Source organism: Staurois parvus, unplaced genomic scaffold, assembly GCF_062004578.1.
Source record: "Staurois parvus isolate SC_StPar_1 unplaced genomic scaffold, SC_StPar_1.0 ptg000568l, whole genome shotgun sequence".
NCBI classification, from domain to species: Eukaryota; Metazoa; Chordata; class Amphibia; order Anura; family Ranidae; genus Staurois; species Staurois parvus.
In genome coordinates this window covers 118430-134002 of record NW_028318364.1, presented here as the reverse complement: position 1 = coordinate 134002, position 15573 = coordinate 118430, and the positions used below count along the sequence as shown (strand labels likewise).

General features: G+C 39.3%; 1 protein-coding gene across 11 annotated transcripts in view; it reads left to right on the top strand.

Moving 5' to 3' along the window:
- Positions 1-15573, top strand: part of SMOC1 (SPARC related modular calcium binding 1) — a 316356-nt gene that overhangs the window by 193769 nt on the left and 107014 nt on the right. For all 11 annotated transcript variants that reach the window (XM_089691648.1, XM_089691649.1, XM_089691653.1 and 8 more), the window contains exon 5: positions 8791-8838. In XM_089691648.1, the coding sequence (XP_089547774.1) occupies positions 8791-8838 (48 nt within the window). The remainder of the gene's footprint in view (positions 1-8790; positions 8839-15573) is intronic.

The following is a 15573-nucleotide window of genomic DNA, read 5'->3' as shown; positions in this document are numbered from 1 at the left end:
GAGATGGGTTTTCAGGGTGTGCCTGAAGGTGAGGAGGGTAGGTGACAGTCTGATGGATTGTGGTAGTGAGTTCCAGAGGATGGGGGAAGTCCTGCAGTCGGGCGTGGGAGGAGGAGACCAGGGAACTAGAAAGTAGGAGGTCTTGTGAGGAGCGAAGAGTACGAGCTTACCAGTCTTAGGTGTGGTAATTCACCTTCCTGTATCAGGAAGACAGAAATATGATAGAACTACAGAATCCTGTCCTGCTCCTGTTCTATATAACCTAGAGGGGCATGGTTTTGTAGTACTCAGATAGTTGAGCACATTGTTATCATTTACAATCAGCACAGGCAGAGGGAACAGGATGTTATCAGCTCACAAGATTTCTAACAGGATAAACAGGTTGTTGTTTTTTTTTTTTTTCATTTATCAAACAGATGCTTTAAATTTTATTTAAAAACATTAATTTTGAGTCCTCATGCACACTGGACATTTATACAGTGGCTGTTTTTGGCTTTTGACGTTTTTTTCTACAGTCAGTAAACTCCCCAGCATGTTATCCTATGTGCCCATGCTTACATAGACTGTAATCAACGTTTTTTGGCAGGGGCGGTTTTTGGCTGGAAAAAAAACCCAGAACTAGTGTTTCTAGAGGAGTTTTTTAGCTGTAAAAACACTCTATTGCTTAAAAATGCGGCAAAATGTGGTAAAGCGTTTTTGGACTTTTTTTGACAAAAAAAATGTTTTTCTTTGTACAACAAAAAAAACATAAACACGGAAAAACTCATCTAAATGGGGCAAAATGCTGCGAAACGATAATGCAAAAACTCTATATAAAAAAAAAAAAGCTGAAAAACTCACGTTTTTAACATGACTTTACACAGCTCTAACGTTACCAGCATTAACAGAACACCCCATGTGCATGGAGCCTGAAGGTTTAAATACATTACATACCTGCATGCTTCGCTATGATAACTGATTGAAGTGGTAGCCTTTATTTAAATATGGTCATATAATTGTGAGAAGATATTTGATACCGTTTAGGAATCCTAGAAATTTCCGTATTAATGGCTCATAAATGTGAATCTATCATGATAATGAATGATGATGGTGTTATGACATAGTAAACTGAACCTGGCCATATCTTTATTAAACAGATGAACAATTGAACAAACATGATCTGGGATTATGTTTTTCTGTATTATTAAAACGCCTATAGTTAGTAAAAGTTTTCGATAAAGTAGGTTTTCCACTAGTTAAATTTTCTATATGATTTTTATTTCCGTCCTTGAAATTTTCCTTTTCTTCCTGTCTATATGAAGCCTATGTAAGATCGAAACAAAAGAAAAGTGTAAAAGTTACACAAAACATCCAGCGCTCCTCTATACTGTGTAAGGACAATTAATCCATAAACAGCAATTATAACAATAGATGAAGAATGGATGGTTGAATGATGGATGAATGAAGAGTGGATGGATTGACGAACAGATGGATGGATGAAATGTGATTCACCTCTGCATCTCCTGTGAGATCTGAGCAGGATCACATCATAAAGCAAAAAACTTTCATGCTGATTCCCAAATAAAAAGTTTTAGATGCTGTTAATTTTTAAAATTTTTAAAGAAATTCAGCATTATGGTCACTTTGTTTAGGAGTGGGTGTTCTACAAATTTCAGAACAAGAGCAAGCTTTACAATCCCTAGATGTGTTAAAAAGACTACTAGAGTGACAGTTATACACCTGCAGGCATTGTAGAAAGAGCACACTCAACAGCAGCGTTAAAGTGGTTGTAAAGGTTCGATTTTTTTAAAAATTAAAAAAACAAGCATTTTATACTTTCCTGCTCTGTGCAATGGTTTCACACAGCGCAACCCTGATCCTCCTCCTCTCAGGTTTCCTGGGGGTGCTCCTGGCTCCTCCTCCCCACTGAGTGCCCACTATAGCAAGCTGCATACTATGGGGCACTTTTGTGTGCTCTCTCCCTAGCCTTGCTCTGTGTGCCCATAAGACACGCAGAGCACCGGTCGGCTCCCCCCCCCCCCACCCTCCTGACTGGCTGTGGTTGACACCCAATGGCTCCTGCTGCTGTGCCAGAGCTAATGAGGAGGAAGACATCCGAAAGAGCCTCTGCTCTCGTGCACATTGCTGGATCGAGATTGGGCTTAGATAAGTTTAAGGGGAGGGCGGCTGGGGGAGCTAGCTGCATACTGAAGGTTTTTTACATGCTTTGAATTTAAATGTGTTGGGAAACCATTAAATCAGTTTGGTTCCACTATAAAGAATTAAATAGAAAAAGCAGCATTGCACTTTATCAGTTTTAACCACTTGTGCAGGGGCAGGTGGCCTTTTATAAACGTCCTCCCCGCTTCCCTGATTGTGCATGCTCCCTGGGACACAGCAGAACATCGATCGCTGTACGGGACCTCTGTGTGAGGTCCCGATCATGTGATCACTGATTGGCCAATGTCACTTCTGACATTATTGCTTACTACGTGTGAAATCTGTGAATGATCACAGAGGTCACATGGTACAAGGCTATTCACAACAGCCTTGTACCATGTGACAAGCTGTGACCAATCACAGCATACACAGTATTTCTTAATGGCTGCAAGAATGCAGCCAGAGAGGAGAAATAATTGCTTTTACAGCCTTTATGGGTGTAAAAGCAATCGGTGTAAAAAAAAAAAATCTTCATCACCCCCCACAAGTAGTATATTGTCACTATGACGACACTGTACTGCTAGGGTCACAGTATGTTAAAAAAATATCAAAAAAATTAAATAAAAATGTAAAACAAAATGAATGATTTTTGGTTATAAACTAATTTGGGCTATTTTTTTTTTTTTTTTACTAAAAAGATAACTGAATACATTTTGGCCAAGATTTATGATGACATATTATTTATTTGCAAAATTGTATAAGAAAAAGACATTTTTTCAAAATTTGTAAACTTTTTCATTTATGTAGCCAAAAAAATAAAAATCCCAGTGGTGAATAAATACCACCAAAATAAAGCTTTATCTGTCTCAAAAAAATGCTAAAAAAGTCATATGGGTACAGTGTTGCATGACCGCGCAATTGTCATTCAAAGTGTAATAGCACTGAAAGCTGAAAATTGGCCTGGACAGGAAGGGGGTAAAAGTGTCCGGACTTGAAGTGGTTAAAGGAGAACTAAATTCATCGAATTAAAACAGAACTAAACCCTTCTATCTTTTTCAGTCAAGGAAGCTGCCATCTTAGCCTCTATTTGAACTGCAACTGCCATGGTGCTGCACATGTGATCAGTTATGACACCAGCCATTTGATGCTTTGATGGTTTGGTTAAGAGCACAACCAAATGTGACTGTTAGCATTCCTGACATGCGGGGAATGTAACGGTTTTAAAACTTTTAAATTGATAGGTTTAGTTCCGCTTTCAGACATACCATGAATGATAACTGTGCTTGTTGACTCCCTTGAACTGTCAAGCCATCAAATGCCTGATGGCTTGACATCATAACCAGGGGCAGACTGACAACTCATCGGGCCCCCGGGCAATAGGGGATCATGGGGCCCCTGTGTCCTTGCTAAACTCAAAAAAGCCTATGAAAAAGGTACCAGAGGCATCTCATGGGGCCCCCTACTGACCCCGTGCCCTCGGGCAGTGCCTGAGTTTCCAAATGGTCAGTTCGCCTCTGATCATAACTGATCACATATTCAGTAGCAGGCAACTGCAGACTAAACAGAGACTAAGGCTGGCTATACATTATACAATTTTCTTGAGAATTTTGCTTTAGATTTACCAAAAACCATATGAGGTCAAACCTAAACAACACTTTCAATTGTATCCAGTTAGGCAGGCCCCTGCACTACATAGTTGAAGGTAAATCTAAAAACATTGGGCAGAAATTGAACAGAAAATTGTATAGTGTATGGTCAGCCTAAGATGGCAACTTCCTTGGCTGTAAAGGATAGGAGGGTTTAGTTCCACTTTAAGAACTTTGTTATTAAAGGACAAGTCTAGTTTTGTGGAAATAACAAGGCTCTTATATTGGAAATCTAATCTTTATCTCTAGCACTTTCTTAAAACTAGACTTAAGACCACTGTAAAGGTAAGAACAACACAAGGAAAAGCAATTAATGGCATTGTATGTAGCTGATCTGTAGCACTGGAGTGCATTAGTACTTTCTCCAGGACGCTGGCTGCTTTGGGTTTGTGCATTCACCCTTTGTAGGTGTTAATAGATTTCTCTCCAAAATCCAAAAACATACGGATAAGTGTATCCAGGGGCGGACTGACAACTCATGGGGCTCCCCAGGCAATAGAGGATCATGGGGCCCCTGTGTCCTTTGCCAAACTCAAAAAAGCCTATGAAAAAGGTACCAGGGGCATCTCATGGGGCCCCCTACTGACCCATTGCCCACGGGCAATGCCCGAGTTTCCAAATGGTCAGTCCGCCCCTGGGTGTATCAGATTTCCTCTGAACTGGTCCTTGGGGCATTAGATTGTAGGCTTTGTTCAGGGCAGGGAATGCATATTGAAGTACCATGGGATTTCTTAGCATTGTGTAAATGAATAATAATAAAATACCATTTTACTGTAGATTGTGATAAGGTTTCCCAGTCTGCCATTCAATAAGGACGCTTATAACCCGTCAGTTTATTTTTTTGCCATCTGTGTCCCGTTAGGAGATTTCCCTTCACTTCCTGTCCCATAGGAAAAACAGGAAGTGACAGGAAACCCTCCAAAGCAAAGGAATCCCTGTCTGTCACCAGAACTAGTGTCACCATTGGAACATTCCCCTCCATTACTGTTCTGGGGACAACTCAAAATATGGGATTTTATTTTACTTTCACTTTCAGACAGCAATAAATACCTGACAGGTGTCCTAATCCCTCTCCACTCTATTAAAACTTTAAAAAAAGGTTTTGCCTTTAGTTATACTTTAGCAGCAGAAATACACTTTAATTTCAAAAATCTTTTTCATAGCAGTCATTGTTAGGCTATTTTCACACCAAAAACGCATCTGCTTTTTACCATGTTTGCTGTGCATTTTTTACAGGACATGTGACTCAAAACCACACCAAAAACAAAACGTAGGTGCAATTTTGCCACATTTTCCGTTGATTTCAAACCTGCATCAAAAATGCAGCAAGCAGGATTTTAAAACACATACCAGGGATCAGTGTCTAGAGTCTTATAGGAATACATGGTCACACGTTTTTCTTTTGCCTTTTTTAACCCAAAATCAGAAGAAAAACGGATCAGTGTGAAAGCAGCCTTACTGCCTTTCAAAGCTTCTTGATGCCTCTTTTCTCTATTATAGGACATTTTTTCACACGTTGAATCGCATACCCTATAAATATGGATTGCATTTATGTCTTAGAGTTGTTTTGTTCTTTTTTTTAATTATGTGGATGTATTATGGGCATCTATTAAATAGTTTTAAAGGATAGTTACAGTTATAAATATTTTTGGATGGTAAACTGGAAAACGTTTTGATGGCCAAGAGTTGCAAAAAGCAAATACCTGCTGTAGCAGCAATGCCAGCTTGGAACTGGCCGGCCTTCAGTGTCCATGGATCTGAGCTTTCCAATGTAATGTCCAAATTTGATTTATAATCACACTTTTCATCTAAGCTTGTTATAAAATTACCCAGCACAGTTTCTAGACTGGTACCTTATACAAATAATGTTCAAGTGTATCCAAAAGCATTGCAGAAGAATAACAATTACAAAGCAGAGAAGACAGAGATTTTATTTAGGGGAATTAGCACCTCTATTTCAGATTTGGAAATGATTATGTGTTAATACCTTGCATTTTCCATAATTTTTTTCTGTTTGGTAATGACCCTGATTTATGTAAAGACCATTCCAATACAGTGACATCTGTGAATGTGCCACACTTCTCACAGCCTCCATGGGATTGATTTACTAAAGGAAAATAGATTGTTCAGTTTGCAGGGGAATTTTCCCTTAGGTTAGTGAATGTGGTGAAAATTCACTTTGCAAAGAATACCCAATCATGTGCAGGGAAAAAAACGTATTTTTGTGTGTACATGATTGGATGACGGAAGTCAATAGAGCTTCTTGTCATTTGCGGCACTAAGGGAAATTCCCTTGCAAAGTCATCCGACTAACTGGCTTTGGTAAATCAATCTATATTGCTTCTGAGGAGAAACCTAACCAAAGCATTGTCCTTGCTGCTTTAAAAGGATTGTACTTGAGCTTCATTAATACAGGCGTACCTCGGTTTACCAATTTAATGCATTCTCCGGGACGTTTCGTATTGCGAACAATTTGTAAACCGAAACACGGTTTCCCATAGGAATGCATTGAAAATAAATTAATCTGTTCCGGAGGTCAGAAAAAAGTAAAAAAAAAAATCTATTTGTTCAAAACTCTTTATAAAGTGCACTTTAAAGGCATAAATACTGTACAGGGACATGATTAACAAAAAATCTGGAAATGCATTGAAAACCAATTAATTAGTTCCGGAGATCAGAAAAAAGTTGTATCTGTTCAAAACTCTTTTATAAAGTGCACTTTAAAGGCACAAGGCCGGCACTATAAACCTCCCAGGCGCAATGCATCCTGCGGAAACTTACTTCATATTGCGAAAAAAAATTTAACCGAGGCATTATTTTCAATGGATTTTCATTCGTAAACCGAAAATTACGTTACCTGAGGTACGCTTGTATCTCTAACAAAAGAAGCATTAGATTGTTAGCAAAAGGGAAGTTCCACTTTAAGTGTTTGTCTCCTGCTCCCCGTTAAGGATTGGCACCTTGGGGGGGGCCTGAAACTGACAGGTACTCACTCCCATATCTGCTGCGATCAGACCTAGGTGATCAGAAGCAGAAGTTGTCCTCCCCCCTCCCCTTAGTCTTCTGGAAAGTGACAGGTCTCAGACTATGGAACCATTCACAAAGCGCAGCACTACTCGCGCAGGTCACAAGCTGTCACAGCCGGGTGCCCACACTAAAGATCCCAGCTGCGGGAACACAGGACAGCTGCTTAACCCAGCCAGTGTGAGGACAATGCAGGATCGAGGGCCAGGTGAGTGTCTGTCTGTCTGTTTTTTAAAAGTCAGCATCTAAAGTTTTTGTAGCTGCTGACTTTTATTTTTTATTTTGACTGGACCTCTTTAAGTTGAATTTGTATGCAAGTTGGAACAGTACCATTTTTAAGTGTAACTCCAGCCAAAAACATAATTTTTAAGTTGTTTGAATAGCATAGGGAATGGTTAACATCTTACACTTTCTGTACCTGTAACAAGTGGATTTTGAAACCAGGATTGGTGACAAACCATCAGTGGAGACACCTTTTCCCATAATAACTCTTACAGGAATAATTTTTTCTTCCTAGGAATAAATTTCCTTTCACTTCCTGTTTCTCCCTCTGTTCGTAAGTACGAGTCCTTTGTAACTCGAATGTTCGTAAATCGGGGACTGCCTGCAATGACATTTGGTATGTTGCAACTGCATGCAGGAAAGTTATTATATTTAGTACCAGGAAATGGTATTGTCACCACATTTTGACAAGTATCATTCTGAATTCGGGTGTCTGCAAAAAAAAATCTGAAATCTTTCATCACAGAAATCCAGCTCTGATGATGGCAGTGTCATCTGAAGGAAGTAATAACTGACCTCAATAGTAGTCACTACTTTGTTGACATTGGGGAAATTATTTGGCTAGGTTCACACTATTTTGTTGTTTGGGCATGGCAGCCCATTCATTTGAATGGGCTGCTGTGCCTACCTTTCATGCAGGAAAAAGTTCCTGCAGTATTCTGAAAATGTGGTGGCCTGGAAATCACATGGAATTTTTGCACATGCAATTTCCCTGCGGTTCCATGCAGCCCTGCGTGTTTTTAAAGAGCAGCGCTTTTGGCTGTGGGTAGTTGTGGGAACAGGTTTCATTCCCACACCCGCAACCACCCCCAATAGTGTGAACCTAACTTCCTATCTCCCATCTCTGGGTCAGGAAGGAAAACTTCCTCAAAAGAGAACCAACAGCAATAAAACACTTTTTTTTCCAGTAGAGTGGGGGAACTTGGAAATCTTATGAGTTTTAATTTATTTCAGGAACTTGTATAGTGCCATCAATTTATGCAGTGCTTTACATACCGGTATATATATATTGGACATTCACATCAGTCCCTAACCCTCAAGAGGCGTACAATCTAAGGTCCCTAACTTACATTCATACATCCACATACTAGGGCCAATTTAGACAGAATCCACCAGCATGTTTTTGGAGTGTAGGAGGTACCTGGAGTAAACAAATGCTGGCACAGGGAGAACATGCAAACTCCAGGCAGGTGGTGCTGTGGTTGGGATTCGAACCAATGACCCTAGTACTGCAAGGCGAAAGTGCTAACCTTTTAGCCACTGTGCTGCCCCAGTTTATAATTCCTATCAGTATCTACTTTAGGCAAATTCCCCTTCACATCCTGTCCCGGTGACAATTTGTGTTGTGTGGGTATCACAGGACATCATCACAAAAAGAAATGAAGGTAGATCTCCCCAATGGAGATGCAGACTACAATGAAAACTTATCAAAAGGTTTTACCTTTTTCCAGCCAGTGCAAAAAAAACTGGACTGGGTTGGGTTTTACGACAGCCCTGCTTACGTAAGTTGGCTAATTCATGGCGGGTATATAAATTCCTTTATTTGTGAGGCTTGTTGTTTTATATATAAAAGCACCAGACCAAAATATTTGAGTTCTTCTGTAACATACAGAAAAGTTAACGCGATAATCATCTTCTGTGACAAAATATCTCTAACTATGGCTTGTTTACTGATATTGTTTATTTCTTTTCTTTGTAGGTTCAGTAACAGATAAGCCCTCAAGCCAGGGTAACTCAGGCAAGAAAGGTGAGTGAAGTTCTATGATGTGCTGTGAATTGCTAGTCCACAGCAGATTTATTTATGAACCTATGAAGATTTTCAATTCATTAGAGGCAGATCTATCACCATAGCAGGCTATGGAGGTTATTTCCTAAAGCTGGAGAGTGCAAAATCTGGTGCTGATCTACATAGAAACCAACCAGCTTCCAGATTTTATTGTCAAAGCTTAATTGAGAAAGCTGAAGTTAGAAGTTGATTGGCTACCATGCACAGCTATACCAGATTCTGAGTGCTCCAGTTTCAGCAAATCTCTCCCTGTGTGTCTACCATGGGGCCCCACAGTACAGGAAGCTTGGTGCAGCCTAATTATTTAATAGTTTATCTGGGCAGCATAAAACTGTAGGCACTGTGCTATGAAAATATTTAGTATGACATGATGCTAGAGATTGCTTTAGAAAGTTTGTGACAATAGTGGGCTTGCCATTAAAATTAAACTTGGAAAGCCAGGGGTTTGTGTCATGAATTTGCTGGATCCGCCTTTACCACTTTACATTTCCAAAACAGGTGAATTCACAATTCCATTATTATATAGACTTCTGTGATTCCAAATGATCACACTTACTATCATAACACAGATCGTTTGCCCTCGGAACTTGGTAACCTAATTCACCCATTACTTTAAAAATGTAACTTACAATTCCCACTATAGAAAAATAAATGTACTCTGGTATCTGTATGTGTGAATACTTGTAATAATGGTATTCAGTATATGAATCCCTCTTTTTTTATTTCACAGGCCTTTATGTATATTTTTTGTCTACACGTACATGCAGACCAAGTTGTTCAGCAAAAGTAACAGTCACAGGGTTTGGGACAAGCCATATAACGTTTTCGGGGGGTTCTTATAACTGTCAGCTTTTGTTTATATGGTGTAAACCTTTTTTCTAGAGAAAAAAATGCATTTGCTGTAACTGCTTAAAATATGTTAGCTGGAGTTGGGCTTTAATTTGTTTGTTGCTTATTTAGAGTCCATTTAACACCACGTGTACATCTATGATGATCATGTTCACAAAGTTAAAGGTTGCCACACATTTTCGATGTACACAGCGTTGTCACCTTGTTGAAGTCCATTTCCAGGGAAATGCTTCCTTGCAGTGGGACTGGTTTAGGTGAAGGGGCTGCAAAAATCAGCTTTGCTTATCTGATCTCCTGCTCCCCGGCAGCCGACAGTCTCCTCTTCTCCCCTACATTCCGGCAGTGGACTGTCCCTTGGCAGTCTCATGTCCAGTCCAGGGCTATGGGCACTGCTTTGGACTTGATGGCATCAGGGGACCTGCGACCGGTAGAGCATCGGGGAGAAAAGGCTGTGAGGACCGGTCTTACAGCAGGAGCAGAGGATCAGGTAAGTAAAGCTGCTTTTCGCAGTTTTGTGGCTCCCTAGACCTAAACAAACATTTAAGCTTTGCAGTTGTGGGGGCAGCACTAGCGCACAGGAGCAATATTACTTTCCCTGGAGTTCAGCTTTAAAGGAGGTAGAAAAAATAACAGATCTGCTAGTAGGTTCAGCAGGTGATTAAACATGCTAGTTATAGACTGCTACTGATATATTTTTTCCATAGATCCACTTAATTTCAATTCAGTCTAATAGCTCAGTTCTTCCACTGGACTATTTTAAACTTTCTCATGTGACATTTTATCACGGTTACGTGATGGTTTACTTTTTTGGCGGTTTTTTTCAAGATGTGAAAAGAGAGACAACACAAACACTTGTAGATATAACATTTAGTTGAGTAATGACAGGTACAGGTAACAAATTTATTTCAGGTACTTGTATAGCGCTGTCAATTTATGCAACGCTTTACATATATATATTGTACAGTCACATCAGTCCCTAACCCTCAAGGGATGTACAATCTACGGTTCCTTACTTACATTCATACATACACATACTAGGACCAATTTAGACAGGAGCTAATTAACCTACCGGCATGTATTTTTAGTGTGGGAGGAATAACCGGAGGAAACCCACGCAGGCACAGGGAGAACATACAAATTCCAGGCAGGTGGTGCTGTTACTGGGTTTTGAACCAATGACCCTAGTACTGCCAGGTGGAAGTGCTAACCAGTAACCAAATCTAACAAGAATATTTAACTAAAGATGCCTTTTCACCACAGAGTCCTGTCTGCTTGCGCGGAGTGGCACAGACAATCGCATCAGATGCATGCATGTTGCAGACGAGATTATTATTCCAAGTTTTAGCTATGCTATATTCAGGATGAGTTAGTAGGATTTGACCAATCATAAATAATATTACCTTCTAAGGAAGATAGCACATTCCTGAAAGGAAATTAGTGGGCTGGCTTGTCCATATAGTCAGTTTACAATGACATTCCTACAGCATGAAGTCAGCTAAGGTAACCATGATATTGGAGGCTTTCTTAGATATTTAGAGTAAATTTTATAAGGAAATGTGAAATATGCACTTTCCCCATAAAGGTTGTATAAGGGAATTGTGTAACTAAGAATATGGTTGCCTATAAGGCTAGTTTAAAGTGGATGTCTCAGTAAGTCTCCATCAATTATTCCTAACATACAACAAAAGTATACATTTGTCATACATTTTCTACCTTAGTTTTATTTAAAAAAAACATCTTTAAGCTCAAGTGATTTTGCCTATTCAGAGATGACATCTTTAGTCTGCTACAGGCAGGAGGAAGCATTTCCTCAGTGTCCTCTTACTGATTTGATTTCTATGTTAAAAATTTGCAGCAAGTCTCACAAAACCGATCTCCATCAAACTGTGGAATCAAAACATGCACACACACAAAATACAGTCTGTTTACAGGCTGATATAATATACTCACAGAGATTGTTATTTTTTATTTAGAAATCAGATCCTACACTCTGTATTGCTTTTGTATATTAAATTTAAAAAGAAAATGCAATGAATATTAAATGTTTAGTCTACATATAACCCATGTTATTTTGTAACCACTTTAACTTCTGCATCTGTATACCACCTCTGGACCGTCAGTTTTACTTTCAGCTATGGGCCCACTGATTCAGCGGTAGCTTTGTTATTACTTATGATACCAAAGTGATGAGAACATTGTGGGGAATAATTGGGACTTTCTTTTGGCCTTCCAAAAATTATTGTATTCTCTAATGTATTATTGTTTTCCTGCCTATGGTAGTTTTTAAACATCTAGTGTTACTCTAGATAAAACTAGCAAATTTTATTCTACAATTTTTTCCTGTTTTAAACTCAAACTATGTTCCTGCTTGAAAGTATGGTAAATGTACCTTAAAAAAAGTGTTTTTTTTTAAAGTTTGTCTTTTTTTTAATGTAAATCTACAAAACCACGAAAAAAAATAAAAACTAAGATTTAAAAAAGTAACAAAAGCCACCACAAAGAATAGGAGGAGATTCAAGTGTAGCAAGTGCTAGCTAGGGCCAAGGAATTGTTAAATAGGAACAACTTTTATTTAAAAATGGAAAAACATTTATTGCACTTGCAGGTTTTCTGAAGCTGACTGTATGAGTAAATCAAGGGACAAGTCATTGATCTACTTATAAGAGCTAGAAAAATTATATTGTAACAATGTTACATTGTAAGGAATGAAGAGTGAAACAACTGTTACATGCTTTATTCACACAGGAAGTTTTAGGCCTCATTCACATGGCCATCAAGGACTGTACAGAACCCAGATCAGCTTATATCTGCTGCGGGTATGTTCAGGAGTTTGTGAACAGCTGTGGAAAGGATGCCTGTCCAAATCAATGACAGGCTGACCTTGTCCTGAGCAACATGTGGTTAGGGACAGATGAATATCCCTGTACACAGACAGTTTGGGGTTTATTTACTAAAGCTGGAGAGTCCAAAATCAGACTCCCTTCTGCATAGAAACCAATCAGCTTCTAACCTCAGCTTGTTCAATGAAGCTTTGGCAATGAAACCTGGAAGCTGATTGGTTTCTATGCAGAAGTGAGTCTGATTTTGGACTCTCCAGCTTTAGTAAATAAACCCCTTTGTGTCAAGAACCGCTCATCTTTCCATAATTGAAGATAATCACTTTTAATCACAAGTAAGGCCAAAGCTTGTGTTATTAGTTTTGGATAAAGTAGGGAATGGGCAAAACCCCAAGTTTTTTTTTCTGTTTCTGGCCCATTGAGAAGACTTCCCTTCACTTCCTGTTGTGTGCACAACCGGAAATAGCAAATCTCTTCAAAGCGAGGGAACCCCTCCTAGTTGTCAGAAGAGCAGGTTTCTCAATAGAAAGATTTCCCCTCTATATCTGCTATAATGGTTACTTCCTCAAGTTCAGTCTTGTTCATGGTGGTCATCAGGACAAACGAAGAAAGAGTATTTCCCTTTCTGAGAAACAGACCACCACACCAGCTACGGGTGTCCTACACAGCAGCTGTAGTTGCACTGCCAACCCTCCCCCTGCACTTTCCAAGTCACAGAATGCTTAGCATTTTGTGAATACATTCACAAAATCAATATCTTCTAGTGAATGGTAGGATAGAGGAGGGGTGGACAGAGTGGCTGCTGTATAGGAGAGCTGTATCGCTTCTCTCAGAACGAAAGCTAAACTGTCATCAGTGAATCAGTAAATTATAAAGAGAGAGGGGTACATAGCATAAACCCTGCTTGCACTTAATTCCTTGTATGTCAGCACAATTTAAAGTGACCCAACTAAATTGACAGGTGCCACTTAAGACGCCACCAGGTCCTTTTATGTAGCAGCTGCTTGTAGTGCAGACAAGGATAGAGCTCGTTCCACCTCTAGACATCTAATGGAAAAGTCCTGGAAGTCGCACATCTCTGCAAAACCCTGTAAGAAGGTTTACTACAGCCTCAGCCCAGGCTTGGCCTGGTTGGAGCCCAGGCTAAGGCTGTCCTACTATCAAATGTGAAATATGCACTTTCTCCATAAAGGTTCTATTAGGGAATTGTGTAACTAAGAATATGGTTGCATATAAGGCTAGTTTAAAGTGGATGTCTCAGTAAGTCTCCATCAATTATTCCTAACATACAACAAAAGTATACATTTGTCATACATTTTCTACCTTATTTTAGAAGCTTTGAAACCCTGTAAGAAGGTTTACTACAGCCTCAGCCCATGCTTGGCCTGGTTGGAGCTCAGGCTAAGGCTGTCATACTATCAAAAATCAGGGAAAAGGGGAAAGAAGAAACGATGGGGAGTCCACACACAATATCTGAAAATGAGGTGCCACCAGGATATCTGAAAGGGTGATACCTAATCAACAGTCAAAAAAAACAAAAAGAGAAAAAAGGCTGCACACCTAATGTGCTAACCTCATATGAATTTTATTGTACATCATAAACAGTAATTAACCATCGGAGGTACGGCAAACAATCCTACGTACCAGAGGACACCCCCCCTCCCCAGGGATTCAAGAGGGGTGAGCCATCAAAAATGGACCAAGGATGGAAAATTGTCCACTCTGCTCCTTGGAGGGGGGGGTGTTTGTGTTTGGGAGGTTGGGAGTGATCGGTGGGGTGGGTAGTGTCATGGGTTGGATTTTGGAGGGTTATCACCGAGGTAGGTTAGTCCTAGTGGACAGTTTTCCATCCTTGGTCCGTTTTTGAGGGCTCCCCCCTCTCAAATCCCCTGGCTGGGTGGTGTCCTCTGGTATGTAGGATTGTTTATCATACCTCTGATGGTTAATTACTGTTTATGATGTTCCATAAAATTCATATGAGGTTAACCAATTAGGTGTGCAGCCTTTTTTCTCTTGTTTTGTTGATGCTGTCATACACCTTACAGGGTTTTGCAGAGATGTGATTTCCAAGATTTTCCCCTTTTGCATTAGCACAATTTACATAGTATGGCTGAAAAAAGACAAAAGTCCATCCAGTTCAACCATTCTAAAAAAAAAAAAAGTTATAATCCTACACCCACAGTAGATCCAGAGGAAGGCAAAACCCCAGCAAAGCATGATCCAATTTTCTCCTGCAGGGGAAAAAATTCCTTCCTAACCCCCCCAAGTTACATAGTTAGTCTGGCTGAAAAAAAGACAAAAATCCCTTTAGTGCAACCATTAAACACACAAGTTATAATACTTAATTTAAAGGTCTATTTTTTTCTGACGTTCTTTTTAAGTAATACACTTTTATTAAAAAACTTAACTTTAAAGAAACAAGCTTTGTACTTACAACTAATAAATTTTGGCTTTATACTTCAATTTGTTAATCTATGCTGTGTGTAGATCACTTATAATCCTGTAATCTTTTTTTTTTTTCTGTATGAAATATCCATAATTCTGTGGACATCTACTCCACATTTATAATTAGTATAATTGGGTTGACTTTAAAATGTTTTCACTGGCTACTGAAATGGAAACGATTGGTCAGATCAAGAGCGAATCGCAGTTTCTCCAATCTACAGCTTTGGTAATATTAAACTACAGGCTACAGATGGTGGATGGGCAAAATGCTGAGTGGAGTTCAGACATGCATCAGGATGCTGAGTTAAGATTCCAAAGAGTACCCCATTGATATATTGAAGCTTCAGACTTCAATGTAAACAACCATATATAATGAGGAACACATGGAATCTTGTATACCGAAGAGACTTACAGGGTCTTTTATAGTTGTTTTACAGCTTTTTTTAATTTGATTGGAGTGTCTCCTTAATAGAGTCCTTGCCATGTGGAAATGGTAAGACGCTATAACCAAATAAAACATTAAAACTAAGAGTAAAGCGAGCAGAATTTTACCAGCATAGTTCTC